Below are 27,503 nucleotides of genomic sequence, written 5' to 3'. Positions count from 1 at the left end.
CTTCTGTAGTCGTTACTGCATAGACTTCCAGAAGACAGATTTCAAGAGGGAAGAGCTTAGTAAACTCATTTCCTCCATTTGGTCTCACGCTAGAGGAATAGGAACATGTTTAAACAGAACTCAATGTGATAAAAATTTAGTGAACACATTCCTGGGAAATGCAAAGTACAATGGGAATGAGAAATTTTAAGTAGAAATAAAAAATACAGAGTCCCTGCCTCCAACCAACTTAAAGGAGGACGGATAAGTGCGTATAAAAATGACTGCAATATCACTTTAAAATCTTCTTCTGGTCATTTTTGCTCTGCCCTCTAGAAGGGAGTTCACAGTTAATTCACTGTACTGAAGATCTTCTAGAAATTTGGATGAAATTGGGGGATTTACATAATTTGGGTAATTTTAAAATTGTGTACCTCCTTGAAAATATTCCATAATAGCAAAGAATTGATCCGATTATTGTATAACTATTATCATTTCTCCAACTCCATCTTATGCCAAGTGGTAGATTATGCCAGATTATGTATCAGCCATGATAGCCTCCTATGACCATTGCTTTCCTACCCAGTACCTTTTCACAGGTTGTCCCCTCTGCTTAAAATGTGCTTCATCTCACTCTTCACAAAGCTGGCTTCCTCTCATTCTTTAGGACGTGGGTTAAATGCTCTCTTTTCAAAGAGGCTATCTTGGATCCAAGATCGTATGTAGTCCCTCTCTTCCATTTTCTTTTCTCTCTCCTCCTTTTACTTTCTTATTTTCTTCATGGCACTTATCTCAGTTTTGTAAGTAATTCTTTATTAATTTACTTGCCTTTACTCCCCACTAGGCTATAAACTGGGCCTTCCCTGGTGGCTCAGACAGTAAAGCGTCTGTCTACAATGCGGGAGACTCGGGTTCAATCCCTGGGTTGGGAAGATCCCCTGGAGAAGGAAATGGCAATCCACTCCAGTACTATTGCCTGGAAAATCCCATGGACAGAGGAGCCTGGTAGGCTACAGTCCATGGAGTCACAAAGAACTTCTTGAGGACAGGGGTCCTGTCTGTATAGCCCCTCAACATAACAGGCACGTTTCATGACTTCCATAATTTTAAATATTTTGTTCCCATAGATACGGTGTGTGGACCATTCGAGCTAAATATAAAGAAGACTTTTCAACAACTGGAACCGCATATTTTGAAGTTAAAGAATATGGTAATTTCTGATGATTAAAAGTTTACCTATGTAGAGTTAGCATTTTTGCAATAATTGTTTTCACGAATGAACTTAATGCAAAATCACTCCAGCCGAAGATGAGGCTGCTTGCTGGTATGGTTAGAAGTACTGATTGCGGCGGAGGGAGGAGTGGGCGCTGTCTGAATGCCTGAGCTCTGGGTGTAGCTGCCCTGTTCACCTTGAACAAGCACACCAACCCTCTGGACTTGTCTTCCTCATCATAGAGCTCCAAGAGACCTAGCCCCCTGAGGAGCTTGGCTGGCTCAGGTCCTTTCCAGAATTAGGGTTTTCGGAGAAGCAACCAGAGTTGAGGTGAACGGAACCTGGTGAGACTGACAGGTGGTTTACTTGCTTCATCACCACCCGTTAGTGACCAAACAGGAGCGTGTGCACTTCCTTACCCCGAGTCCAGTGCTGTTTTCCTTCTGACTCAGACACGCCTAATACATTCATTGATCCAAAAATATCAGATAGTCTTACTTTGAAACCAGTCATGTTAACGGACTAATAATTAACGTACAAACCGCTTAACCTTCCCATTTCTTGTTTACTAGAGTATTTGTGTGCTCTGATACAAAGTTTAACTTTATTTTGCTTGAAGTCATTTTTTAATTCTTTCAATAGACTCATAATAATGTGGCGAATAAACACGTGAATTTTAACAGTTAACAAACAGTGACAAAACAAATGTACTATCATGAAGCTCAACTTTAAAGATTATAGGCTCTAAATAACATATCATCCTAACTGGTCCCCTTTCCTCCATGCGTTTTTGCTGCTTCTTGTACATATCTAAAATTTATCCACTTCTTATTATCTGCAGCCACACGTCGATTTTATCACCAGGCTCCCTCATGGACTACTGAAAACGCACCCTCAACCCCCAACTGTTACCTCTGCTTTGAAGCTATTCTCGACGTTTTTTCGTTATTGAGTCCCCACTGCCTCCTCATTGCCATCTCCTCAGCCTCATTAATGGTGACTTTGCATATGATCTCCCTACAGCCCCCTCCCTCTCACCTAGCCAACTCCCACTCACCCTCAAGTCTCGGTTGAAAAACCATTTATTCAGTGACGTTTTCCCTGAATTCTCTTTCCTGGGAAGGACTCCCTGTACTCACTTGTAAATATCAGCTTTCATAACGGTCTCAAGTGTTTGTGTAATTCTTTGCTTATGCTTGTCTTCCCTGCTCGACTGTGAGATCATTGAGGGTAGGGTTTGTCTGTCGTGTTCACGGGTGTATCCCTCTTGGTAGGAGTGTGCAGGCTATATGGCAAGTAGGTACTGGATGAAACGATGAAATATTTTCCTCTACTTTATATCTTGGAGAGAACATATCCGCCTTGATCTTTAATAACACAGGAATGCAGCCCAGAGCAACAGGTTGCATTGCTGTTTGACTTCTGTTTCCTCCCACACTGCAGGTAGATTCTTGACCGTTTGTGCAGGAAGGCCCTTTCACCATCTAGGAAACATATAAGCCATATCTGACCCCATCTCACTTACTCTCACGTGACAGTCTTGATCTACAATATCAAGGTCATACAATCACCCAATTTCTGTTAAGTGTTGTGCAGGTTAATAGAATCTGTAAACCTTACTACCCAGGCTGTGTTAGAGCAAAGAGAAGACCATGCTATTTTGGACAGGTGAAATTGTTTTCTCTTGGGCAATCAGGATACCAAAGAGACAGGGAAAAAAACCCTCCTTCCCTTCCGCCCTAATTTTCAATTTTGCATGAAGCTTCTTTCTTGTAGCTAATTGTAAGCTCTCGCTTATTGACTAAAGTGAGAGTTTTATGTTGGAATTTGGAGACTGGGTAGATTGTATCTACTAGGCAAAAAAGGGATATGTTAAACAAGCAAGACAATTCTTTTTCCATTTTCAATTTAATAAACATTTGTTGAGCACATGCTATATTTGTGGCTCATGAGAAGGTTGAGGGAGGAGGAGACACGCAAAAATAAAGAGAATAGTCTAAGGAGCCCATCGTCTAGCGGAGGGAGTAGTCAGTCGCCTGTAAGTGCTGAAATCAGAGTATAAGCGAAGTTCTTCTAGCACGCAGCGTATGAACACCTCTGATTGGCGGAACAGGAGGCTTCCCAGAGATCCCGTTGTCGATGACGATGGTAATGACAGGGTGGATGCCGCGCTGATGTCGCAGCTTACCCGGCTGTACCGGAAATACAGCCCGGCGCTGCGCTTTAAAGACCGCTCTCATTCAAATGGTAACGTTGCTTCTTCGTTTTTATTTTCAGTGTTGCCACATTTTTCTATCTCAATAGAACCAGAAAGTAATTTCATTGGTTATAAGGACTTTACTAATTTTGAAATTACTATAAGAGCAAGGTAAGAACGTTTTTTGTTTTGTTTTCAGATTTTTCAGTTAAACTGAGTGCTAACTTTGGTGACATTTGCCCAGAGTGAGATCTTTGATTTTTACCCCCAGTTTTATTGAGGTATAATTGACGTATGACATTGGGAAAGTTTAAGGTGTACTGTGTGGTGAGCTGATACATTTGTACATCGCTGAGATCTGTGATTTAGTGGCAATGTCTGGCATGACTTTGAAACTACCTGACTGAGACGACATCACGCCTATAGTTTATTTGCTCATACTGATTTTAGCTGATTCCAATTTTAGTCTAGTTAAATATTCACCAGCGCCCCCCCCCAAAAAAAAAAATTCCTAAAAACATAAGCTCAGTGTGTATGTTTAGGAAGCAGCGTGCCTTAGGATACTGGGACTGAGATATGAAGCTTTAACTTCTTATCATTTTTAATGGCTTCATCAGCCAGCTAATGCTGCATAACTACTTTGGGACCCAGTGCCTTAAAACCACAACTATTTATGAGTCAGCTGGGCAGTTCTGCTGTTTGGGCCAGGCTGATGTCAGTGGGGCTCACCCATGTGCCTGCAGTCAGTTGCCAGGTCAGCTGGGGGCTGGCTGGCCTAGGAAGGTCTTACTCAGATGCCTGACAGTTAACTGGCAGTTGACTGAAGCTGCAAGGATGACTGGCCCATGTGTGTTTCTCATCAACCAACGGGCTAGCTTGTAGTAGCAGCAATGCTCAAAGAGAGAAAATGGGAGCATAAAAGTCCCTTTGAGACTTTGGGACTAACACACAGTCACTTCCACCACATTCTTTTGTCCAAAGCAAATCACAGCATCCGCCTGAAGGAGACAGACTCCCTTCACACCCTTTGCATCCAAGGAGCTGCAAAGGCAGTAGACGCATGGGGAGGTGGAGAATTGGGGTTACTTTTATAAGCGACCTACCATTTAAAAATGACCTAGTATAATTATTAAAACCAGTAACCGATTTATGTAACTATATATGTCAGGCACTTTCCAAAGCATTCTGTATGTATTAGCTCATTTAATCTTTACAAAACTCTGTGATAGATACAATTACTATCCCCACATTATAAACAGAAAAACGAAGGTACATAAATGTTAAGTAATTTGCCCAAGATCGTACAGCTAATAAATCACGTGGTCTGTCTTGTTCCAGAATCCTTGCCTTCAAATGCTACCATATGCTGCCTCTCCTCCTAGCGTTTATTCCTCAGATAGAGTGTTTGTCACTTGATCTAAGCCACTGTAAAAGGCTCACTGGACAGACAGTTGTAGAAATGGACTTCTTTTAACAGAGAGACTTACTTTTTTTGTTCAAACTACGAATAACAAAAGTAAGATCTTGCTATCATGTTTGCTCTACAGAAAGTTTTCTTTATCATTGTTTTAATTCTAAACTAAAAAAGGAAATATGCAGTTAGAGTTTTTAAAAAGAGCTTATATAACTGTGAGACTGGGTATGCTGCTTTAAAATATGTAAAAGAAAATAAAGAGCAGTTCTCCACTGTTATCAAAATCATTGAGGAAGTGATGTGTTTTGTAAGAAAGAGGCCCAGACCTGACTCTTTTGATCTCCTCAAAATCAGTTTATTTCATCTAGCACATAGTAATAAAAATCTGTACTTTGGCTTTATTACAGTGGCTTTATGAGGATGAAATGTAATAGTGGATGGAAAGGCACTTTAAAGTATGTCAAATGCTTTATGTGATTTTAAATTGTTATATTTTATCTGGACCTTGTTATTGTAATGGTGTTAGCAGAACAATTTTATGGTATGATTGTTTGACAGATATTTTTATAATAAAGTCGTCAACGAGGCTGACGTTTATATCTCTTTTGGAATAAGAGACAACTTAAAAGATAATCAAAAAGAAATGATGCAAAAAGCAATGCAGAGCACAACGGTAAGAGGCTCAGTGGCACCTGAAGGTCCATCGTGAACGCTGGAGACGGAAAGCCCCTTCTGTACCATCTGGTCCTCTATGCTGTTTCGTGCAGGTGTGGAAATGGGAGCTCAGAAACCTTCCACCGACTCCTCACTATCCTGAGGAGAAAGTTCAGTCTCCTTGTCAGCAAGCCCCCTGCCGGCCCATCCCTCCCTTTCTTCTCCCTTGCACTGGTCACCCGTTTTGCCAACTCACCCCAGTCTCTCTCGCCTCCAGGTGTCTGCAGAGCTGCTCCTTCTGCCAGGGAATGCCCTTTTGCTTTGTCACCTCCTGCTTCTTCTCTGCCTGGCTAACGCCATCCCATTCATTGTCTCCACATCAACACCCATCCTGCTCCCTCAGGCCTTGAGTCACTCTCGATGGAGCGTGTTTCACACTTTATATTGCAGTGGTTTTCAACCAAGGGTGATTTCTACCCCAAGGAGACATTTGGTAATGTCCAGAGACATTTGTGGTTGTCACAACTGGGCAAGAGGGTCACGTGAGCATTTCGTGGGTCGAGGCCAGGGACGTTGTAAAAGTCCTTCAGAGCAGTGCGCCCTCAGCAAAGAATTACCCTGTCCAAAGTGTCAATAGTGCTGAGCTTGGAAACCACTGCAGTTAGTGACGCTGTTTGCTGCTTTACCGTTCTCTACACCAGGCTCTCTGGGGTCTGAATCATTCCCACTGTACGCCTAGAGCCAGCTCAGCTGCTGGCAAGTTTTGTAGCTGCTCTGTAAAGATTTGTAAGTGAATGAATTGCCGTGAGCTCACTGAGAAGTCACTGGCCCACAGTGAAGGCCGAGCGGTTGCGGGAGCTCAGAGGCCCTGCCGCCCCTTCCCGGCTCGGTGCTCTCTGCGCCACGCTGTGGACGGTAAGGGCTCACGTCATTTTGGTCACTACTGCCCTTCACAGAGCTTGCATCACCAGTTAGTGAGCCCTTGCTCTTTCAAAGTACAGTTTCATTTAAGATATAAACGCCTCTTTTTTAATGCAAGATTCTATGTTAAACACTGAGGTTTAAAGCTACATAAGACAAAAATCCCTGTCCCCGAAGTACTCAGTTTTAGAAGAAAAAATAAGGCAAAATCTGTTCTACTGTTGTGGTTAATAATTAAATAATACCATATGCTTCGCTGGTGGCTCAGACAGTAAACATCTGTCTGGGGTTCGGTCTCTGGGTTGGGAAGATCCCCTGGAGAAGGAATAGCAACCCACTCCAGTATTCTTGCCTGGAAAATTCCATGGACAGAGGAGCCTGGCAGGCTGCAGTCTGTGGGGTGGCAGAGAGTCGGACACGACTTAGCGATTAACATATCGTAGATAACCCTGTATCCCATTACCCACTGTGCGTTTTTAAATTAGTGTCTTAATATGCAAGCAGAGTAAATATCATAAAATCCCATAAACTCTCAGTTAAGAGCAAAAGTAAGCTGAGAGGCCTAAAAAGATGATGATGACTCAGTGATGGGAAGAAGTCATCTTTGCCAGCTAGTACAAAAAAGACCTGTGGAACCAAATACTGTTTAAGATCCTTCCACATCTATAATTCTAAACAAATAGATTAGAAGATAACACTCTGGGCTTAACTGTGGACTCAGTTGCTCGCTTTAGTGGTAAAGCTTTCCTCTTTGTCTTCGATTGAGAGGCTAGTAAAGGCACATTTTATTCATTTTTTCCTTATAAATTCTTCTTTGAAATAACTTGTTTATTTTCCCCCTTTAAAAAGTTGATAAACGGAATGGCTCAAGTCACATTTAACTCTGAAACAGCAGTTAAAGAATTGTCCTATGAAAGTCTAGAAGATTTAAACGACAAGTACCTCTATATTGGTGTGATAATCACGGAGTCTACAGGTAAGTTTGTTTTCCCTCTTAAACTTTCTCTTGGCAAATATTCGCTGTTGTTTAGTTGCTAAGTCGTGTCCGACTCTTTTGCAACTCCATGAACTATAGCCCTCCAGGCTCCTCTGTCCATGGAATTTCCCAGGCAAGAATACTGGAGTGGGCTGCCATTTCCTTCTCCAGGGGACCTTCCTGACCCAGAGACTGAAGCTGCAGCTCCTGTGTCCCCTGCATTGGCAGGCAGATTCTTTACCTCTGAGCCACCAGAGGAGGTCCCCAGGAGGAGGGCATGGCAACCCACTCCAGCAGCCTTGTCTGGAGCATCCCATGGACAGAGAAGCCTGGCGGGCTGTAGTCCATGGGCTCACAGAGTTGGACGTGACTGAAGCGACTTAGCATGCACTAGCGAAGGGACTTTCTCTTGGGAAATATTTAGACAGCATATTAAAGGTATAAATAATTACTACATTCTTTCACGTTTTACTTCCTTTCATAGTTACATTTGATTTTTCCATCATTAAAACTGGGATTGGAGTGTAGCGTTGTCACTCCCTAGCCACTGGGTCTCTACTGTCTCAGTGGCGAGAAGGGATGACACCCGCCCAGTTAACAGCCCAAGTGGCTCACAGCCTGTCTGACTTGAACATCTGGCACCTCAGTTTTCTCACCCGGAAGGAATCAAAACCAAAGAGATCATGTGTGTAGAGACATTTGGTGAAGTACCGTGCAAACGAAAGTTACCACGACTACCACTGTTTTATCCACTTAGTTGTATGATGAGGGAGTTGAACAAAGTACACGATAAAGCCCTCTTCTTCTGGAATCGTAATTCTATCCAAAACTGGAGGTAATGTTTCTAACATGGGTCCAATAATGGTATACGCCTCTTAGTGTTACGGCGGGAATGAAAGAGTCCATGTGTGCAGGGCACTCTGACCAGCACCTCTTCCCCCCTTTCTCCTGTCCTCCCCTCCTCGCCACCTCTCCTCCCTCCTAGTCCTCTTCCCTCTCCATTTTCCCCTCCTCCTGTTCCTCCTCGTCTTCCCCCTTCTTCGTCCTCTCCTCCTCACCACCTATTTTTTTCCCTTAGCATTCTTAATATCTTGTCTAGTACTCTTAACCCTCACTCTGATGGTTTTAATAGTTAATAATTATTACTCCCAGTTGGATTACTTTGTCTTACTTCTGATATATCTCGATTACTAACGTACCTTATATTTGCAGGTCTATATTGAACCCCCAGTCAACCATGAGCAAATAATTTAAACACACTAAGTCCATTTTTTTCCAATAAAATGACTGTTACACTAGAAGATTCCTAAGTCTCCTTCTAGCTCCTTATACTTGTCCTTCTAGGGAAGCAGAATGAAGAACTGAGGTGATTACAGAGTTATTAAGCACCTTGTATACATCAGATGCTCAAAAGATGCAGGAAAATGATGATGACTTTAGACTCCCTGCCCTCTCTATATTTTTGACATTGTTTTAATGTTTCTTTCTTACTGTTATTTTTCTCGATTTATTTAAAATAAATTCCGTTTAAGCAATGTTTATTAGATATGCAAAGAGCACTGCTAAATATGCAGCTTACAAATGTTAATGGTGCATAATTTCAGTACTCAAGTGCCTTACAAACACCATCAGCTTAAAGACAAATATACAAAGAATTCTTTGACAAGAAGGGAGTCCACGTGTGCTCTAAGCAAAGTGCTTAGTGCTACTGACCTGCAGAAGAAGACGAGCTCCCAGATGATCGCTGAGCAACCAGCAAAGGTGTCCTGAAGATGACTGGTCTTGTCTTGAAAGACTAGTAGGGTTTTGAGGGAGGGGTGACAGGCAGCGTGAAGTGGGGCACTCTTCAGAGAGGGGACATACCAAGGGTGACCGTTGAGAATAGCAGATCACCCTGCTGGCTGAAGTATAGGATATATATGTAGGGGTGCGTATGTGCATGCTAAGTCACTCCAGTCGTGTCCAACACTTTGCAGCCCCATGCACCGAAGCCCACCAGGCTCCTCTGTCCATGGGATTCTCAAGGCAAGAATACTGGAGTAGGTTGCCATGCCCTCCTCCAGGGGCTCTTCCTGACCCAGGGCTCAAAACCATGTCTCTTCTATCTCCTGCACTTGCAGGCGGGTTCTCTACCACTAGCGCTGCCTGGGAAGCCGATATGTGGGAGTGTCAGGGATGTAATTCTGGAAGAAGTTAGGGACACTAGAGCTCTGTATATTATTCTGATAACTGATTATATACAAGTTTTAGCCAAAGGGTAACACTATTGGGTCTTGCCAATAGACCCTCTGGGTTCTCTCTACCTGAAGCTCTTTTTTTATGTTTTCTTCAATTCTCTCTATATCCCTGCTCCCTAAAGATGACCTCCCTGTAAGGCTTAGTCTCTGGCTGACCCTTTCTTCTCTCCTTAATGCCTTCTATGTATTTAAATGGAACTCAAGCAACCGGTGAAAGTGGCATCCCCTCCTCAAATTTCGCCTCAGTCTGATCCTATTTCCCTACTTCCACAAGGGCCGTCTCTACACGTAAGCCCTGAGCATAAGGCCTTGGAAACGCCTGAGAAGGGTTTAAACTCTTCTCTGCACTGCCCCTCCGAACCAAGACCCATGTCTACTTGCTGCTGGTAAAGGAGTGAGTGCAGGAATGAATGAGTGGGTCTGTGGAGGCACATGGAGACAGATGTGGCTCCCCACACAGATCAGTACACTTCTAATACATTTTTGTCATTTCTTCAGGTGGATTTTCTGAAGAAGCAGAAATTCCTGGCATCAAATATGTCCTTTCTCCCTACAAACTGAACTTGGTTGCTACTCCTCTTTTTGTGAAGCCTGGGATTCCATATTCTATCAAGGTTAGGTTGGGGGTGGGGGTACTGCTGAATGTGATTGTCTTTCTCAAAAAAAATATGGGGGGCTGACAAGCGAAGGAAGGATAAAGGAGAGGCAGAGCACAGAGGGGGCTCAGTCTGTGCGTGAGGTCTGCCTCTCTGGCAGTGTGGTCAGCAGTGGGAACCGCCAGCCAGCTTCTCTCTTGGGAATAGTATCAAACCCTAGGACAGTATCAGCATTTAGTAGGATAGCCTGTGTTAGGCATTCCCTAAATGAGCCTTACCTTAACGATATGTGTTATAAATAAAGCTCCATATGTCTATAGTTCAAAAAAATACTAACATTTAAAATTATTTGACAACACGTTCTTAAAAAGCCTTAAGACAGAGATGTCATTCCTTGAGAATAAACCCCTTTCTCTGTGTGTTCATTTCCCACGGGCTGAGGGGGCACTGCTGCGCTCTTCACGCGGCCTTCTCGGCATGTGACGCCGTCGGAGCTCATCTCTCTGTATCGTTCCCTGTCCTTTCCATCTCAACACTTTTCTGTCTGTCCCTGACTCTTTCCTCTCCGGTTTTTGTTTTTTTTTTCTCCTTTTCAATATTTTCTCTCCTTCTTCCTCTTTTCCTTTTTAAAATGCTGATAGTATGGAGCTAAAACATTTACCTGACTTTGTAATTATATTTTATTGTATTTAGTATTCTATATCTGATTATATATTATATAAAACATACTCTATTACATATACTATGTTTTATTATATTTATAAAATGAATATTTTTATTCCCTATCCTTTAGAAAGCTGTAGATCACTGGCTTTTAAGAGAAAAAGATTTATCAGACCCCAAGCAACCTTTGGACATGCTTATAACTTCTTAATACATATACAACACATTTAATAATATATAACATGTTACTGTATAATGCATATGATAATTTACAATTTATTATAGAGTATATTAATACAATATATACAAAAGATCATAAAATATGTCAGTATATAGAATATATTTATTTTTTAAATGTCTATGCATTATATATTTATCTTTATATAAATATATTTATATACTATATATCTCTATATATTTCACATCACATATAAAAATAAATAATGTAAAATATACCTTTGTGGAAATTCTATATGAATTTAGCATATGCATGGCAATGAGAGGTAGAGTTTAAGGAGAAAAAAATGTATTTATTGTTTCTCATGGGGCTTCTCTGGTAGTTCAGCTGGTAAAGAATCTTCCTAAAATGCAGGAGACCCTGGTTTGATTCCTGGGTGGGGAAGACCCCCTGGAGAAGGGCGTGCAACCCACTCCAGTATTCTAGCTTGGAGAAACCCCATGGACAGTGAAGCCTGGCAGGCTACATTCCATGGGTTGCAAAGAGCTGGACACGACTGAGTGACTAAGCCCTATACTGTTATCTCTCATGTCTAAGAGATTAATTCCCAGAAGTGATTGCTTCATTTTCTCTTTTATCTAGTTCTCAACCAATTGAAGAAACACAGAAATTAAAGAACAGAAGACCTTATCTCATCTACTTGGCAGGCCTAATACAATGTTTATATTCTGAGTCTTCTTGATATACAGGGGAATCCATTCAAGAATGATTTAACTAAATAAGATTAGACTCTTTTATATATGAGAACATGCTTCTCTTTAGTTAATTGAATATGAATAATTTATACACTGGTGAGGAGAAAGGAAAATTATTTCAGAACTGTTTTGCTTTAAAAGAAGTGATGAGCTGTGGAAATGAATTTGGACTGTTCTGGCAAACAGGTGCAAGTTAAGGATTCATTTGACCATTTAGTAGGAGGGATACCGGTGACCCTGAGCGCAAAAACGTTCGACGTGAACCAAGAGATATCTGACTTGGAGTCGAAAAAGAGTGTAACACGTTCCAGTGACGGAGTAGCTTCTTTTGTGGTGAATCTCCCATCTGAAGTGACGGTGCTGGAGTTTAATGTGAGCTGAATTCTCCTGTTAAATTTTCTAGGACACTGTGTACTTTTGACTGTGTGTTTTGGCCAATGTGCAGAAAAAAATGTGGCAGATTTTAGACATGAGTCCAGCAAACAGTTCCACAATTTTGCAACCAAAGGAGAAAAAAAAAGCACCAGAGGCAATCTTCAAATTAACTGAATGGTCGTTTAGGAAGATAAATGTATCAGTTTTTATTTCAGGTGAATTATTTTCTCTTGCATTAGTAAGACTGTATTAAAATCTAGAAGCATGAAATAGGAATAGCAATGAAAATTAGTGATAGAAAAGTCTCTCTTTCCCACCTCGCAAACTTTTGTCTCTCTTCAGGGCCACAGAGGGGTCAAATGTGGAATCCTCTCTTTTTTTTCTAGCTATATGAATTACTCTACCTGAAAGTTCACTTAATAGTCTTCTCTCCCAGCAAATAATATTTAGGATAAACTCCAGATAAAAAATAACTTAATAATGTGTGTCAATGACACTGACAGCATGTCAGCTGCACAGATTCGCTGTCATCTGCTGAGCCCGTACGAAGCGCTAGACATCATACTAAGAGCTTTATGTAGAACACATTCCATACCCATTTAATCAGCTCTCTGAATCAGAGAATACTGTCTTTGCCATTTTGCTGCTGAGGAAACAGAGGCTTTTAACCTCTCTTGTGGTTATATAACTTATCCAGACTTAATAAATGATGGCTCTTGAATGCAAACCAATGTATATCTCACCCCAGATATTAACCTCTCTGCTGTCAAAGGCCGATATCACTGCCATGATATCACTCCTGCCCCACTCTGTGTTTGTAAGCCCTTGCCTGTGCTATGGCTTCACAGTGAAACTGGGCCAAAAGCCTGTGTGATGTCCATCCACAACTCCTGTCCCCAGTCCTCGGGGCCTGTAACCCATAAGAGAAGAATCCCAAGCTCACCATGACACTTCAGGGAGGATGCCAGTGTTTGTTCCATGAGCATCACTCTGTTTTCACTTCACTGGACTTTCCCACCATAACCCACAGTCCCGTATTATCCCAGTTATTGTCCATAGCCTTTGTAAAGTTATCTGATACCACAGCTGTACAAACACATTGGAGGAGTGGATTTCTTTTTCTTTAGCAATTGGTGTTGTGAAATTTAGAAATATATAAAGCAAAGAAAGGAATTTAAAAGGTATGTTTCACAGAAAACATACCTTCACATCACGGTCCACGTATCTTTGTTTAACTTTTTTTTTTTCCTTTTCAGATCAAGACAGAGGATCTAGACCTTCCCGAAGAAAATCAGGCCAATAAAGATTACCGAGCAGTAGCGTATTCATCTCTCAGCCAAAGCTACCTTTATATTGACTGGACAGAAAACTATAAACATTTGCTTGTGGGAGAGCATCTGAGTATCGTTGTCACACCCAGAAGTCCATATATTGACAAAATAACTCACTACAATTACTTGGTAAGTATAATAGTGATAGATTTACCTGACCTTTGCTTACAGAGAAGTGTTAGAATGATCCCTGACATAAGTTCTTACAAAGCACTTCCAAGAACATCACCTGACTGAATAGCCAGTTTTTCAAAAGCCTTTGAGACAGGGCATGATTTTCATGACTGTTTCACAGAAGAGGAAGCTGAGGGACCAAGGACTTAAGACTCACCACAGTCACCCAATTTGGAAGAGAAAGGTCGAGATCAGAACTGGGAACCTCTGATTCTCCGTGTGACGTGCCTTTCACCAAAGAGAGCGCGAGTCCTCTGCAGAGAGAGCCTGATTAAATTCTCACATTACCTCTGCTCTACTTCATGGCCACAGATTGCCTACCTAGACCCGTTTAAAATACGTGCATTTCAGTGTAATACAGGAGGGACCCAAATCCTGCTCTTAAGGGTTGAATCATTTCAAACCTGCTCCAGGAGTATCCCTATTACGTCACTTACATTAAACAGAGGGATCAGTCAAGACTGTCAGTGAAAGCTAGGAAAGAATCCACAAAAAATGTTATAGGCTTCATGACAATTACCGAAGAAATGGGATTAATTATTCTGAAGTTCAGGCCACACAAGTGATGATGACTTTCTTTCAACAGTTTTAAGGAAAAAATTTAAATGACATCTAGTTAATTCCTGAACTTCAGTCCCTTCATCTGCACAATGGAGATAGCATTCCCAACCTTCTGGTTATCATGGAAACTAAAAGAGTTAATTGAACATGAAGTTCCTGGCACATAGTAGGCCCTGGCAATGTAAACTTTCTTTTTCTTTAACATAATTTCTACTCTCACTCCCAAGCTCTATCCTAAAGCAAAGGTTATGTGTTGTAATTACCATTTCTGCTGCTGTTTATTTTTAGATTTTATCCAAGGGCAAAATTGTTCACTATGGCACAAGGGATAAACTTTCGGATTCAGCTTATCAAAGTATAAACATCCCAGTGACACAGGACATGGTTCCTTCCGCTCGTCTCCTGGTCTATTACATCATCACAGGGGAGCAGACTGCAGAATTAGTGTCCGATTCAGTCTGGTTAAATATCGAGGAAAAGTGTGGCAACCAGCTTGAGGTAAGCCACAAGTTAAAAGTCCCAGTCAGATTTTCTCCTGAATAAAGGGGCTGTAAATGCAGCTATCTGTGAAGTTTTGTGTCATACAAATGATTATTTTCTTTTCCAAATGACCTTTAGGTTCACCTGTCTCCAAGGACAGATACGTATTCCCCTGGCCAACGTGTATCTCTTACTATGGAAACTGAGCTGGATTCCTGGGTGGCTTTGACAGCAGTGGACAGTGCTATATACGGGGTGCAAAGGACTGCCAAGAGGCCCCTGGAAAGAGTTAAGTAGTGTGTGGCCTTCGTTACTGGGGTGGCCCGAGGCAGTGCTTCGCAAACGGGCCGTTAGGGTGAGTGGTGGGGAAAGAATTAAATTCGGACTAGACTTGCTTTTCTGCTGACGCAGTCTTCTCAGAACAGGGGCTCTTAGGAAGGAGAGCCATCACGCTAGTCTCCAAAGCCCAGGTCTATCCTTTTTCACTTTTCCAAGTATGGAGTTAAGCACTTTAAAAGCATATGATCGTGCTAGTAGGGACATTCATGGGGCCAGAGTACCACTGATTGGTAGGGTTTGGAGATTTGGGAGCACGGGACTTTACAGTAGCAGCACCAAGGAAGAATGAATAGGCAAGCTCTGGGGGATTTTCGCTTTTGTTTCCTTTTTTTTTACTCATTAAAATCTGTGGCCCAGAAGAATCTGAAAATTATTCATTTACTCTGAAAGTGAAAGTGAAAATTGCTCAGTCACGTCTAACTCTTTGTGACCCCATGGACTATACAGCCCATGGAATTCTCCAGGCCAGAGTACTGGAGTGGGTGGCCTTTTCCTTCTCCAGGGGATCTTCCCAACCCAGGGATCAAACCCAGGTCTCCTGCATTGCAGGCGAATTATTTACCAGCTAAGCCACAAGGGAAGCATAAGAATACTGGAGTGGATAGCCTATCCTTTCCCCAGGGGATCTTCCCAACCTAGGAATTGAACCAGGGTCTCCTGCATTGCAGGCAGACTCTTTTCCTCTAAGTTCCCATTTACCTCCCCTATGAGAAGTGAAAGTTGTTCAGTCGTGTCCGACTCTTTGCCCCCCCATGGACTATACAGTCCTCAGAATTCTCTAGGCCAGAACACTGGAGTGGGTAGACTTTCCCTTCTCCAGGGGGTCTTCCCAACCCAGGGACTGAACCCAGGTCTCCCACATTGCAGGCGGGTTCTTTACCAGCTGAGCCCCCAGGGAAGCCCTTACCTCCCCTGTGCTCTGCTACAGTTTTCTAGACTTGAGTTTCTTTGAAGAAGGAAGAAAGAACTGAGAAACTATTAAGTTAAACATATTCAGAAAGAAAAATTATTTGGGGTCAAAATTAAAACTGGGAAAAGCCTTCCCCCAAACAAATTCTCGTTCACTTAGAACCTAGAGCCCTCTTTCCCAAAATACGAGAGATTGCGCTGATTTTTTTTTTTATCTTTCAGTGATTTAAAAGCTAGCTTATTAATTCACTTACAAATTCACTCATTTATTCTTTTTTGGACATTATATTGATTATAGTATGCACTCTATGTACAAAACAGCATGGGTCGATTTCGAAGCATCGTCTCATCGAAGCTTAAAACTTAGTTCTTGATTTAATTTTGAATAGGCGTGTATTTTTAAGAACAAACTAAAGGAAGGAAGTCGGGAAATTCGGTCTTTGGCCATTTGATAAATGATAGGCCTATGCATTTCCCAGATTTGTTAGAATCATATAACAGTTTGTACCTTTAGTTTTTCAGAGGAATGATTTCCGTATCTGATTAGGCTTACTATTTTGCCTTTTAGGAAGCGTGCTAAGAATTACTAAATTAACTAAGTACCTCTGAACAGGTATTTCAAACTTTAGAGACGAGTGACCTGGGCTGCGGGGCAGGCGGTGGCCGTGACAATGCAGACGTGTTCTATCTAGCCGGACTCACCTTCCTCACCAACGCAAACGCAGATAACACCCGAGAAGACGGTAAAAACCACCGATTCTTGTTTACTCTTCAAACTGGTTACTGAAATTTACGTGAACAGTTTGCCTCCCAGACTTCGTTGTTGTCCCTCCTCCAGAATAATTCGCTACACTGATCTTATGGTGACATGACTGGGTAACTCCTCTGTATAAATGGTTTCATTAGCCTTCAAGATAAAGTACAAATTCTTCTCTGTAATGCTCCAGGCGCTCCGTGATCTTCTCCCCAGCTCTTTGCAGCCGTTTCTCATCCCACTCTACGGGACCTTATGTTTATGCCATAGAGAACCAAGTGTGGTTATGGGTGGCACTAGCCTGTTTGACGTCTTTGACTTCTCCTCATTAGGACTGCTCTCCCTTTCATCCGCCTGCAGAAGCTAGTGGACGACTCATCTCCTCTGTGCAAGCTCTTCCTCGTATAGAATCGATCGTTTCCTCTCCTTTAATAGGGGGACTACTATAGGGACTAGGTCTATTTATAAGTAATTCAATAAAGTACATCACTCAGTTCAGTTCAGTTCAGTTCAGTCGCTCAGTCGTGTCTGACTCTTTGCGACCCCAGGAACGTCAGCACGCCAGGCCTCCCTGTCCGTCACCAACTCCACTATCTGGCCTTAAACTTAGTGACCCTTCTTGTTTCAGTCACTGCACTGGGGACTCTTTACGGGCAAGGACCACACCTTAATCGTTTTCTTCCTGTGGTTTTAAAACTGTTCATAATTACACTTGATACTATTATTTATAATAATATAAGCACAGAAAATAATTAAAATAGCATACCTAACAAAAACTTGGCTCACTCCTAAGGGCTCAGGTATTTCCCTGTAATGAGTGGATCACAAAGGTTATAGGATCGAAAACCAAACTCAGATCAAACAAGTCAAACTGTGTAACAACAGATCGTGGGCCCCTCCGAGAACAAGTCACACTGGGATGTGTAGGGTACAGAGCTTGGTCAAAACCAGGTTCTCAGTATTTGTCGAATGAGTTATGTGACTGTTTTAAAAAAAATAATTTCTTGGAATTTTGTGTTTTTTGAGATTTTTATCTCTTTTCCCCCTCCTTTTTTTCTTTATCTTTTTAAAACAGATGAACCTTGTAAGGAAATTCTCAGGCCAAAGAGAATGCTGAAAAAGAAGATAGAGGAAGAAGGTATTATAAAGGTTTCATGTGATTGTCAAAAGGTTATGATCATGTAATTCAAAAGCTGGAGAAAACTGAACATCACCTAATTTCTCCTCGTTCAGATGAATGGGTGAAAAGGGAGCTATATACAGACATGTAGCTCATCTCCCTTGGAAAGATTCATCTAAACAAATCCAGTAGTTCACTTGCCATAACCCTAATCTAAGGGAAATAAGTCTTTGTTATTTCTACCTTTAAAATATAAAAGATTAACTTTTATCTGTTACAAATATTCCTCTCTGCAAACTTCATCTAGGGACTAAAATTACATTCTTCCATTTTATTCTAAAAAATCCATGGTTTAATTAACTCCGAGATATACCTAGATGTCTATCTCTTCTTGCATACATTTAATACTGAAGAGTCGGTTGGATTATTGGGAGGAATAAGCCCAATAGAAATTATTGTTAAGTATTATTTAAACAGAGATATGATAATTGGCAATGATACAGTAGAAAGAACGCTGAACCAGGAGCCAGTGACCTGAGCTCAAACAATAAGGGTGTTTATAGTAAAACAAGAATATACGTCATTTATATATGTCATTTTAATCCTGGCTTTCATTCTGAGTTTTAATGATACCAAAAGAGAAATATTGGTCAATCCAAGCATTTATGATGAAGGACGATGCCGCTGGTGAAGGTGTACAAACTACAAGAAACATTTGAAAAAAATAGGATATTTAGCTTGAAGAAGAACATACTTGTATAGTGATAACTATCTTCAAATATTTTGCAGACTTCTCAGATTAACTTACTTTATTCAAAAGGGTGCTGAATCCAAGGTGCTCGTTTCAAAAGACAGTACTTAGGTGAGTTGCAGGAAGCCCATAAACATTTAGTGCGAATCAGAATGGACAAGGGACTACTTTATGAGGCCACACTCTTCCTATGGCAGTTCCACAAGGAGGCCGGACAGCCCACCAGCCGCGACTGTTGTGGGCCAGGGACCCTGTGGCAGCAGAAACCGGGTATCCCTCGAGAGCCGTTCTAAGCCTGAGATGTTTGACTCTGTGCATAATCAAGGGCATTTGAATTATGATCGTTTCAGCCGCTAAATACAAACACATAAATGTGAAGAGATGTTGTTATGACGGAGCCCATCGGAACGATGATGAAAACTGTGAGCAGCGAGCCGCTCGGATTAAGAAAGGCCCCATATGTATCAAAGCATTCAAGGAATGTTGTGCCATCGCAAGCGAGTTCCGGGCTAACAAGACTTACAAAAATATCCAACTAGGAAGGCTCCGTAAGTTTGGCATTTTCTATCGGAAAATATGAAGAATTTGATGTAACTTTATGCTGCCAAAAAAGGCGGTGTTCATGCTCTGCTTAAAATGGAAAGTAGAAAAGATAACTTGTAAATGCTCTTAAGAAAAAAAATTCTTGTCACTTTCGGGAATCAGAAGAGGTAAATACGGTATAGAGCAGAGTGCTCTCGCCCATAGTCAACAACCAGGCGAGTCTGAAGCTGACTCAGTCTATAAACGTAAATGATTTCTCATCCTCTCTGAGCCTCACTCTCCTCATTTTTAAAGCAAGAAACTTGGGCCAGATGATATCTAATATGCCTTTGAGTTCTAAAATTTCATGATTCTATGATATTACAACCATTAAAATCCTGTTTGTACCTATACTGACCAAATATAGCAAAAGATTTCAAAGTGTAGCATAAAGTTAAATGTACTTACATAAAAGTTGAAATCTTATTTCAATTGAAACCACCATATACATCTTCAGAATTAACAGGTTTTCAGAACTTTTAGGACTTTCAGTTCATTCGTATACAGTCAAAACAAACAAAAACAGAATGATAGATCCTGTTTGATTGTTTTGCTTAACAGTATGTCTTAAATGTTATTGTTCTGAGTGGATATATTTCTGCAGAAATAAACTCTTGTGGCCATTTGTTGAAACCAAGTCATTAGATATACGTAGGTTGTTTTCAGATTTTTGCTTATTACGTGCAGTATTTTTTATGAACAATCTAGTGCAAATCCATTTCTCATGGTCCAGTTTTTCAACTCTTAATCATCTGGGTTGGCATCAGTTGCCTGGAATTCAGCCTCTCTAGTTCTCTCCTCTGTTCCTTGTTCTTGACAGCTTAGCCTCCCAAATCTCACGCCTGGTGTTGCAACTCTGCCAGGGTCTGTTTGGGTTTCTCTCTCTGCTCTGAAGCCTGTAAACTGCCTCCAGACAGTAAACCTGGATAATTTTGGGGGTTACCTAATCTGTCTCCCTTCCCTGAGGGATCCCTGATCTGGCTCACTTATGCTCTAATATCTGAAAGCAAGCTGTTGTGTCTGGTTTCTAGTTTTTTTAAGGCAGAGAAGTAACTCTAGTCCATATCAGAACATCTTGGACATAAGCAGAGATTCTGCTCAGTTTTATTAAAGGAAATATAAATAAATGTCTGCAGTAAGGCAAAGAATCGCATAAACTTCCTTATTTTATAAAACAATAACAATTGTTGTGATTTTTAAATGTAAATAACTTTTAAACTTTTACTTATTTATTTGGCTGCACTGGGCCTTAGTTGTGGCATGTGGGATTTAGTTCCCTGACCAGGGGTCAAACCCAGGGCCCCTGCATCGGGAGCCCAGAGTGGTAGCCACTGGACCACCAGGAAAATCCCTGCAATAGATAGGGATTTACTTTATAGGGATTTACTTTACTTTATATTAGACTTTATAGACTATATAGTATTTTGTACAATTTTCAGAACGTGAAACATTTAGCAATTTAGAAAAAAGTTATTAAATATATTTTTATGCTTTATTCATTTTGTCAGAGCTACTAGTGGAGAAATCCTAGTAGGCCTTTATTGTTCTATTTTGAAACTGCTAAACAAAATGTTTCATTGACCTTTCAGAAAATACTTAAGCTATTGATTAATATCTACATTTAAAAATTCAGCCCTAGGTAGAATTTTTGCTGTTTTTCCGTAATCATATATACTTTCCCCCCCAGATGTAAAGTCTCTTTTACCAGTAACCAAACCAGAAATAAGAAGCTATTTTCCAGAAAGCTGGCTATGGGAAGTTCATCATGTCCCGAAAAGGTATTATATTTCTTTGACATTCCTCTGAAAAATACGGAAAATATAACCAAAAATCTGGAAGCTACCCATTTCCCAACAGTTTATTTAGGAGTTAAGATCATACCACCACTGGGTCAAATTTTATTTTACTTTTTTTTTTTTCTTTTTGACATGTGATTTGTCTGAGAATTAGTTCCACGGCAAGATCAACTCTTGGGGAAGAAGGGTACTATTCCATTCAGCTTCATTCCATTTCAGTTAGTCTTTGCCAAGCACAACTGTGTGCTTTATGCTGTATTACACAGCTGTTTTCATCCTGAAATATCTGTAACTACAAAGCAAACATTGATTAATAGGGAGAAAGGTTCTTTTCCTGTTAAAGTCCTTATTCAACACTTGCTTATGGAATGCCTACTCTGTACCCGGCACTGAAAACAGTACTGCTTCCCTGCAGGTCACCCCTCCTCAGGTGGCCAGGAGTGGGGGTGGACGGGATCTCAAGGCACAGACTTTCCAAGGAGCAGTCAAGGCAGTGAGTCCAGGGCCTGACATCCAATTTCTTCGGGGTCCCCCGGTCTCCACCCTTGTCCCGCAGATTCCTCCTCCTCAGGGTTGTCCACTTCATCGACATTGCCCCTTGCCTTGCATTTCCCTTCATAAGCCTTTCTACCACTGTTCCCCCCTAATGATTGGATGTATTACCCCTTCAATGAACCCTGTTACACATATCACGCAGTATAATGACTACCTATCACATTAAAATGTAAATACTTCCAGAGCAAGGGCTAAATTCAGACCAGTTTTGTATCCAATACCTGGCCCAGGGTCCAGCTTGCAGAGGCACTGAAAGAAATGTGTTGGACCCATGCACACTGCCTCTGAACTTTTTCTGTCTTATCGGCACAGTTTATTTACCGAATATAGACTGTGAACTAACCGCTGAAGAGCAGAACGGCATCAGCGGGTACTTGGTACTATGCTTGATTCAAAGTTGATGCACAATCGTTGTTTGTTGAATGAGTACATGCTTGATCTTCATCAGAAACTTTTAGTTATGTCAGCTTTGTTATGGGCAGTTTTAAGATACATTAGTAGTTTGCTTCCCTATGTCAGAACACACTACGCAATAAACAGTTCATGGGGTCACACAAAAGAGGGAGACATGACTTAGCAACTAAACAACAACGTGATAAACATAATTTTTTCTTTGAACTGTATGTTTTGAGTTTGCAGTGTTTCAAAGGTATCCTTCCGAGTTTGAATTCTCATCATACCAGTAAAATATGTAAAAGTATGGAACGAGTGTAAGAGTTACTGGATATATTGTTCTTGCTTGATTCCTTCTTAATACCTGATGTGACTTTGTTCTGGTGCGATTTCTTTCTTCTAAAGTAGTATGAGGCAGAAATTCTGCAAGTTGTCAATTTTGGTTAGTAAATGTCCCATTGTATTTGAATATCAGCATTTTAACTTTCAGAAACCAACTGCAGTTTGTGCTACCTGATTCTCTAACTACCTGGGAAGTTCAAGGTGTTGGAATTTCAAATAGTGGTAAGCAGATTGAAGTTATATATTCACGTAAAGAGTGATTTGATTTGGCAAAAACGCAGGGTTTTTAAAAATTACTGTCTTTTTAGTTTATCCAGAACTTAAGTGGTGCCGTTTATTAAAGACTGTTTATAGTGTATTGCAAGGAGACTTAGATAAGCTCACATCTTGGACTGTATCAGTTTCCTCTTTTGTTCTTCTATTAGTCATCATTTTGTAGACGGAGGTGAAGCCCCCATTTTTCTTGTTTTATTCTCAGTGACTAGAAGATGGAGTGGTATTAGAGACAAATACGGGATTTCCCTCCTGGACTAGTCCCCTTTTGTGGTGATTTAGTGCCGATTCTTTACAAATAACTTCAGGCCTGGCTTGTTGGTTTGCTTTCTGCTTTGTGTTCTTATAAATCTTGGCTTCCACAACCAAAATTTCATGCCTGTTAAATGGAACCTGTAATGAGTATCTAAAAAAGAGATTTGGTGCTTCAGTTAGTAATCATTCTCACTCCTTAAATAGAATTAAATATTTTTTGGACAAACACAGTTTTCTGTTAATACCAGTAATTACTGAACGAAGATCAATGATATAAGAATAGACCTTAAATTATCTCACCACAAGAAAAACGTTGTGTAGTACATATGATGGTGGATGTTAACTAGACTTATTGGGGTGATCATTTACAATGTATACAAATATCAAATCACTATGTTGTACACCTGAAGTTACTATAATGTTACATGTCAATTATAGCCCAGTTTTTAAAAATCAGTGCATAGGAAATTCAAGGAAAAATCCATAGGGATAATAAGGCAGAGAAAAAACATGATCTAGCATTCATTTTTCCTTGAAGCAAAGCAAATCTGAAACATTTTAGTACTGATAAGGTATTATGGGAATTTCCTAATTCACTTCAACTTTGCTTTTACTTGGTCTGAAGGTATATGTGTGGCTAATACTCTGAAAGCAAAGGTGTTCAAAAGCGTCTTCCTGGAAATGAATATACCATATTCTGTTGTACGAGGGGAACAGATCCAACTGAGTGGAACTGTTTACAACTATAGAACATCTGGGATTCAGGTAAGTAAATATTTATGGTACGTTCAATAAATAGGAAAAAAATGAAGATGTCCCTAGTCTTCTGAGAATTCTATTAATGGAATTACCATGTACACACAAAAAATGAAAACTCAGTGAAGGGAAGAAGAAAAGTTAAAATTATTCATACAGTTCCCGTTGATGAAGAACACGGTCCTTGAGATAGTCGGCATGCTGTGCGGGCTCGAGTTTGGTTCATCCGTCACCCTGGACTTTGAGTTTCCTGATTTTGCCTCTAACAACCCTTTCCTGTCCTCTTTCGGCCATTCACACTCTTCACTTCGCATCTTGCCTTCCCCTTGGAAAACTTTATTTCAAACATCTCACCTATGGACCACGACCTCCTACCTGTCCTTCTGACTCATGAACCTTGATACTTATAGCTACAGTTCTACAGCAACAGCATTGCTGAAACTTCCAACTCACTGACTTCAATACCATTTATTCTTCATTAGCCCTCTCAGGAGAAGGCGATGGCACCCCACTCAGTCCTCTTGCCTGGAAAATCCCATGGACGGAGGAGCCTGATGGGCTGCGGTCCATGGGGTCGCGAAGAGACGGACATGACTGAGCAACTTCACTTTCACTTTTCACTCTCATGCATTGGAGAAGGAAATGGCAACCCACTCCAGTGTTCTTGCCTGGAGAATCCCAGGGACGGGGGAGCCTGGTGGGCTGCCGTCTATGGGGTTGCACAGAGTCGGACACGACTGAAGTGACTTAGCAGCAGCAGCCCTCTCATGCTAAAGCCTTTCCTTCACTCCTCATTCTGGTTAGAATTCATAAGCCATCATTGTAATCTCACTAATTAAAAACATACCAGCCCCCTTTACCTTCTTTTGCTCTGGGTTTACTCTGTGAAAAACTCCAGCCTTGGTCAGATCCACCATTTGTCTTCTTTTTGCCGACACATTTCTAAACAAAATTATGCATTAGGCTGACTGATTTCACTTGAAAAATCACAGTCACAAGACTTTATACAGGAACTCAATGCAGTCTGAAAATCTGACTTTGTTTTTTAAAAAAAAAGCTGTGATTTCATTCTTAGACATAAGTATTCCAGTGGTCTCCAAAAATTTTGCTTATACCTCCCTAAATTTTTTTCAGAAAAAAATGTACCCCGTTGGGACATTTTTAAATTGGCATCTAAAATTTTTCATCATAAATTCAAAGAATATGCAAATCTATAACTTTGGAAACACTTAAGTATTTATATTTTAAAAATAAAACTATTATATCAAACTTTTATAGAGCAGAACCTAAATACCATAACAATCCATTTTAAAATACCCAAATAAGCTCATTAACAACAGATTATATACCATTCCTTTTATCTGTGAACTTGTATTTCCATTCCACTCTCATAAAGTTATATGCTTTAAGCTTGAATGTTTTCCCTCAATTAATCATACTCTGATACAACAAAAATACATACATACACTGGAATTGAATTATATTAAGTTTTTTGATTATAAGATTCTAGTTCAGTTCAGTTCAGTCGCTCAGTCGTGTCTGACTCTTTGCGACCCCATGAATCGCAGCACGCCAGTGTCAAGTAATTGCTTGCTGATTTAGTTAAAAATGTACTCGGGTTTTGATAGGTATTATCCTGAATTTGGGCTTCCCAGGTGGTGCCAGAGGTAAAGAACTTGCCTGCCAGTGCAGGAGACTTCAGAGACTCAGGTTTGATCCCTGAGTCAGGAAGGTCCCCTGGAGGAGGGCATTGAGAGGGAATCCCATGGAGAGAGGAGCCCGGCCCCTACCATCCATAGGGTCACAAAGAGTTGGACACAACTGAAATGACTTAGCAGGCACATCCTGAATTTAGAAATTACTGTAAGGGAAACTGATGCTGGGAAAGACTCTGATGCTGGGAAAGATCGAAGGCAGGAGGAGAAGGGGATGGCAGAGGATGAGATGGTTGGATGGCATCACCAACTCGATGGACATGAGTTTGAGCAAGCTCTGAGAGTTGGTGATGGACAGGGAAGCCTGGCGTGCTGCGGTTCATGGGGTCGCAAAGAATCGGACACGACTGAGTGACTGAACGGACTGTAAGGGAAACTGACCTGCTTACAATATTGAATATTTTACATCTCTTCATTCTTTTGCTTCATGCGGTAGGTCAGGGGTCAGCAATCTATGGCCTGTGGGCCAAAACTGGCCTGCTCCCTCCTCTTCTAGGGTGGATATGCTAAGAATGTTTTTCACGTCTCTACAAGTTTGGGGGTGGTGGGTGGGAGGTGAAAGAAGCATATGGCATGGCACATCAGAATTATATGGAATCCAGATCTCAGTGTCCATGAATAAGTTTAAAGCTGCACGCATCGGTGTGTGTTGCCTGTAGCAGAGCTTAGCAGCCGTGACACAGACCATGTGGGGCGCTTTCACTGCTTGCGCTACTGCTCACGGAGCCACGCAAACTGCGATGCCATGATTATAACCAGGCGGTATTTTAAGTGTCACACGTCTCATGGTATTGCCATATTTTATTTCTTTTTTAAATTGTCAATGCATTCTTCATCACATCAAAACAAGAAACAAGAACATCCATGATATGTTGGGTTAATTACTGGTTAATCACTTTTCTACTTGTGTGCAGATCACACTTCCCTATCTGTTTACATCTAGTAACTTTGCACTGACACTTGGGCTTTTTTCAGTTCAGTTCAGTTGCTCAGTCGTGTCCGACTCTTTGCGACTCCATGGACTGCAGCACTACCAGGCTTCCCTGTCCATCACCAACTCCTGGAGTTTACTCAAACTTATGTCCATTGAGTCAGTGATGCCATCCAACCATCTCATCCTCTGTTGTCCCCTTCTCCTCCTGCCCTCAATCTTTCCCAGCATCAGGGTCTTTTGCAATGAGTCAGCTCTTCGCATGAGGTGGGCCAACTATTGGAGTTTCAGCTTCAGCATCAGTCCTTCCAATGAATATTCTGGACTGATTTCCTTTAGGATGGACTGGTTGGATCTCCTTGCAGTCCAAGGGACTCTCAAGAGTCTTCTCCAACACCATAGTTCAAAAGTATCAATTATTCAGCACTCAGCTTTCTTCACAGTCCAACTCTCACATCCACGCATGACTACTGGAAAAAACATAGCCTTGACTAGACAGACCTTTGTTGGCAAAGTAATGTCTCAAAGTAATGCTTTTGAATATGCTGTCTAGGTTGGTCATAACTTCTCTTCCAAGGAGTAAGCGTCTTTTAATTTCATGGCTGCAATCACCATCTGCGGTGATTTTGGAGCCCCCCAAAATAAAGCCTGACACTGTTTCCCCATCTATTTCCCATGAAGTGATGGGACCAAATGCCATGATCTTCATTTTCTGAATGTTGAGCTTTAAGCCAACTTCTTCACTCTCCTCTTTCACTTTCATCAAGAGGCTCTTTAGTTCTTCTTCACTTTCTGCCATAAGGGTGGTGTCGTCTGCATATCTGAGGTTATTGATATTTCTCCCGGCAATCTTGATTCCAGCTTGTGCTTCTTCCAGCCCAGTGTTTCTCATGATGCACTCTGCATACAAGTTAAATAAGTAAGGTGACAATATACAGCCTTGACGTACTCCTTTTCCTATTTGAAATCAGTCTGTTTTTCCATGCCCAGTTCTAACTGTTGCTTCCTGACCTGCATACAGATTTCTCAGGAGGCAGGTCAGGTGGTCTGGGATTCCCACCTCTTTCAGAATTTTCCACAGTTTATTGTGATCCACACAGTCAAAGGCTTTGGCATAGTCAGTAAAGCAGAAATAAATGTTTTTCTGGAACTCCCTTGCTGTTTTGATGATCTAGTGGATGTTGGCAATTTGATCTCTGATTCTTCTGCCTTTTCTAAAACTGGCTTGAACATCTGTAAGTTCACGGTTCATGCATTGTTGAAGCCTGGCTTGGAGAATTTTGAGCATTACTTTGCTAGCTTGTGAGATGAGTGCATTTGGGCTAGTT

The 27,503-nt window shown here is 41.1% G+C and overlaps 1 protein-coding gene across 1 annotated transcript in view; it reads left to right on the top strand.

The window, feature by feature from the left end:
• The window catches only part of C5 (complement C5), a 94,066-nt gene that overhangs the window by 16,639 nt on the left and 49,924 nt on the right, over window positions 1-27,503 (top strand). The window contains exons 6-20 of the mRNA XM_052645117.1: window positions 1,107-1,189; window positions 3,470-3,560; window positions 5,362-5,476; window positions 7,228-7,354; window positions 10,090-10,205; window positions 11,970-12,155; window positions 13,415-13,618; window positions 14,513-14,722; window positions 14,843-14,992; window positions 16,566-16,695; window positions 17,782-17,844; window positions 18,928-19,125; window positions 20,847-20,937; window positions 22,394-22,467; window positions 23,399-23,538. Coding sequence (XP_052501077.1) covers window positions 1,107-1,189; window positions 3,470-3,560; window positions 5,362-5,476; window positions 7,228-7,354; window positions 10,090-10,205; window positions 11,970-12,155; window positions 13,415-13,618; window positions 14,513-14,722; window positions 14,843-14,992; window positions 16,566-16,695; window positions 17,782-17,844; window positions 18,928-19,125; window positions 20,847-20,937; window positions 22,394-22,467; window positions 23,399-23,538 — 1,978 coding nt within the window. The remainder of the gene's footprint in view (window positions 1-1,106; window positions 1,190-3,469; window positions 3,561-5,361; window positions 5,477-7,227; window positions 7,355-10,089; window positions 10,206-11,969; window positions 12,156-13,414; window positions 13,619-14,512; window positions 14,723-14,842; window positions 14,993-16,565; window positions 16,696-17,781; window positions 17,845-18,927; window positions 19,126-20,846; window positions 20,938-22,393; window positions 22,468-23,398; window positions 23,539-27,503) is intronic.

Source organism: Budorcas taxicolor, chromosome 8 (genome assembly GCF_023091745.1).
Source record: "Budorcas taxicolor isolate Tak-1 chromosome 8, Takin1.1, whole genome shotgun sequence".
Classification (NCBI taxonomy): Eukaryota; Metazoa; Chordata; class Mammalia; order Artiodactyla; family Bovidae; genus Budorcas; species Budorcas taxicolor.
This window is presented reverse-complemented; position numbering and strand designations above follow the sequence as displayed.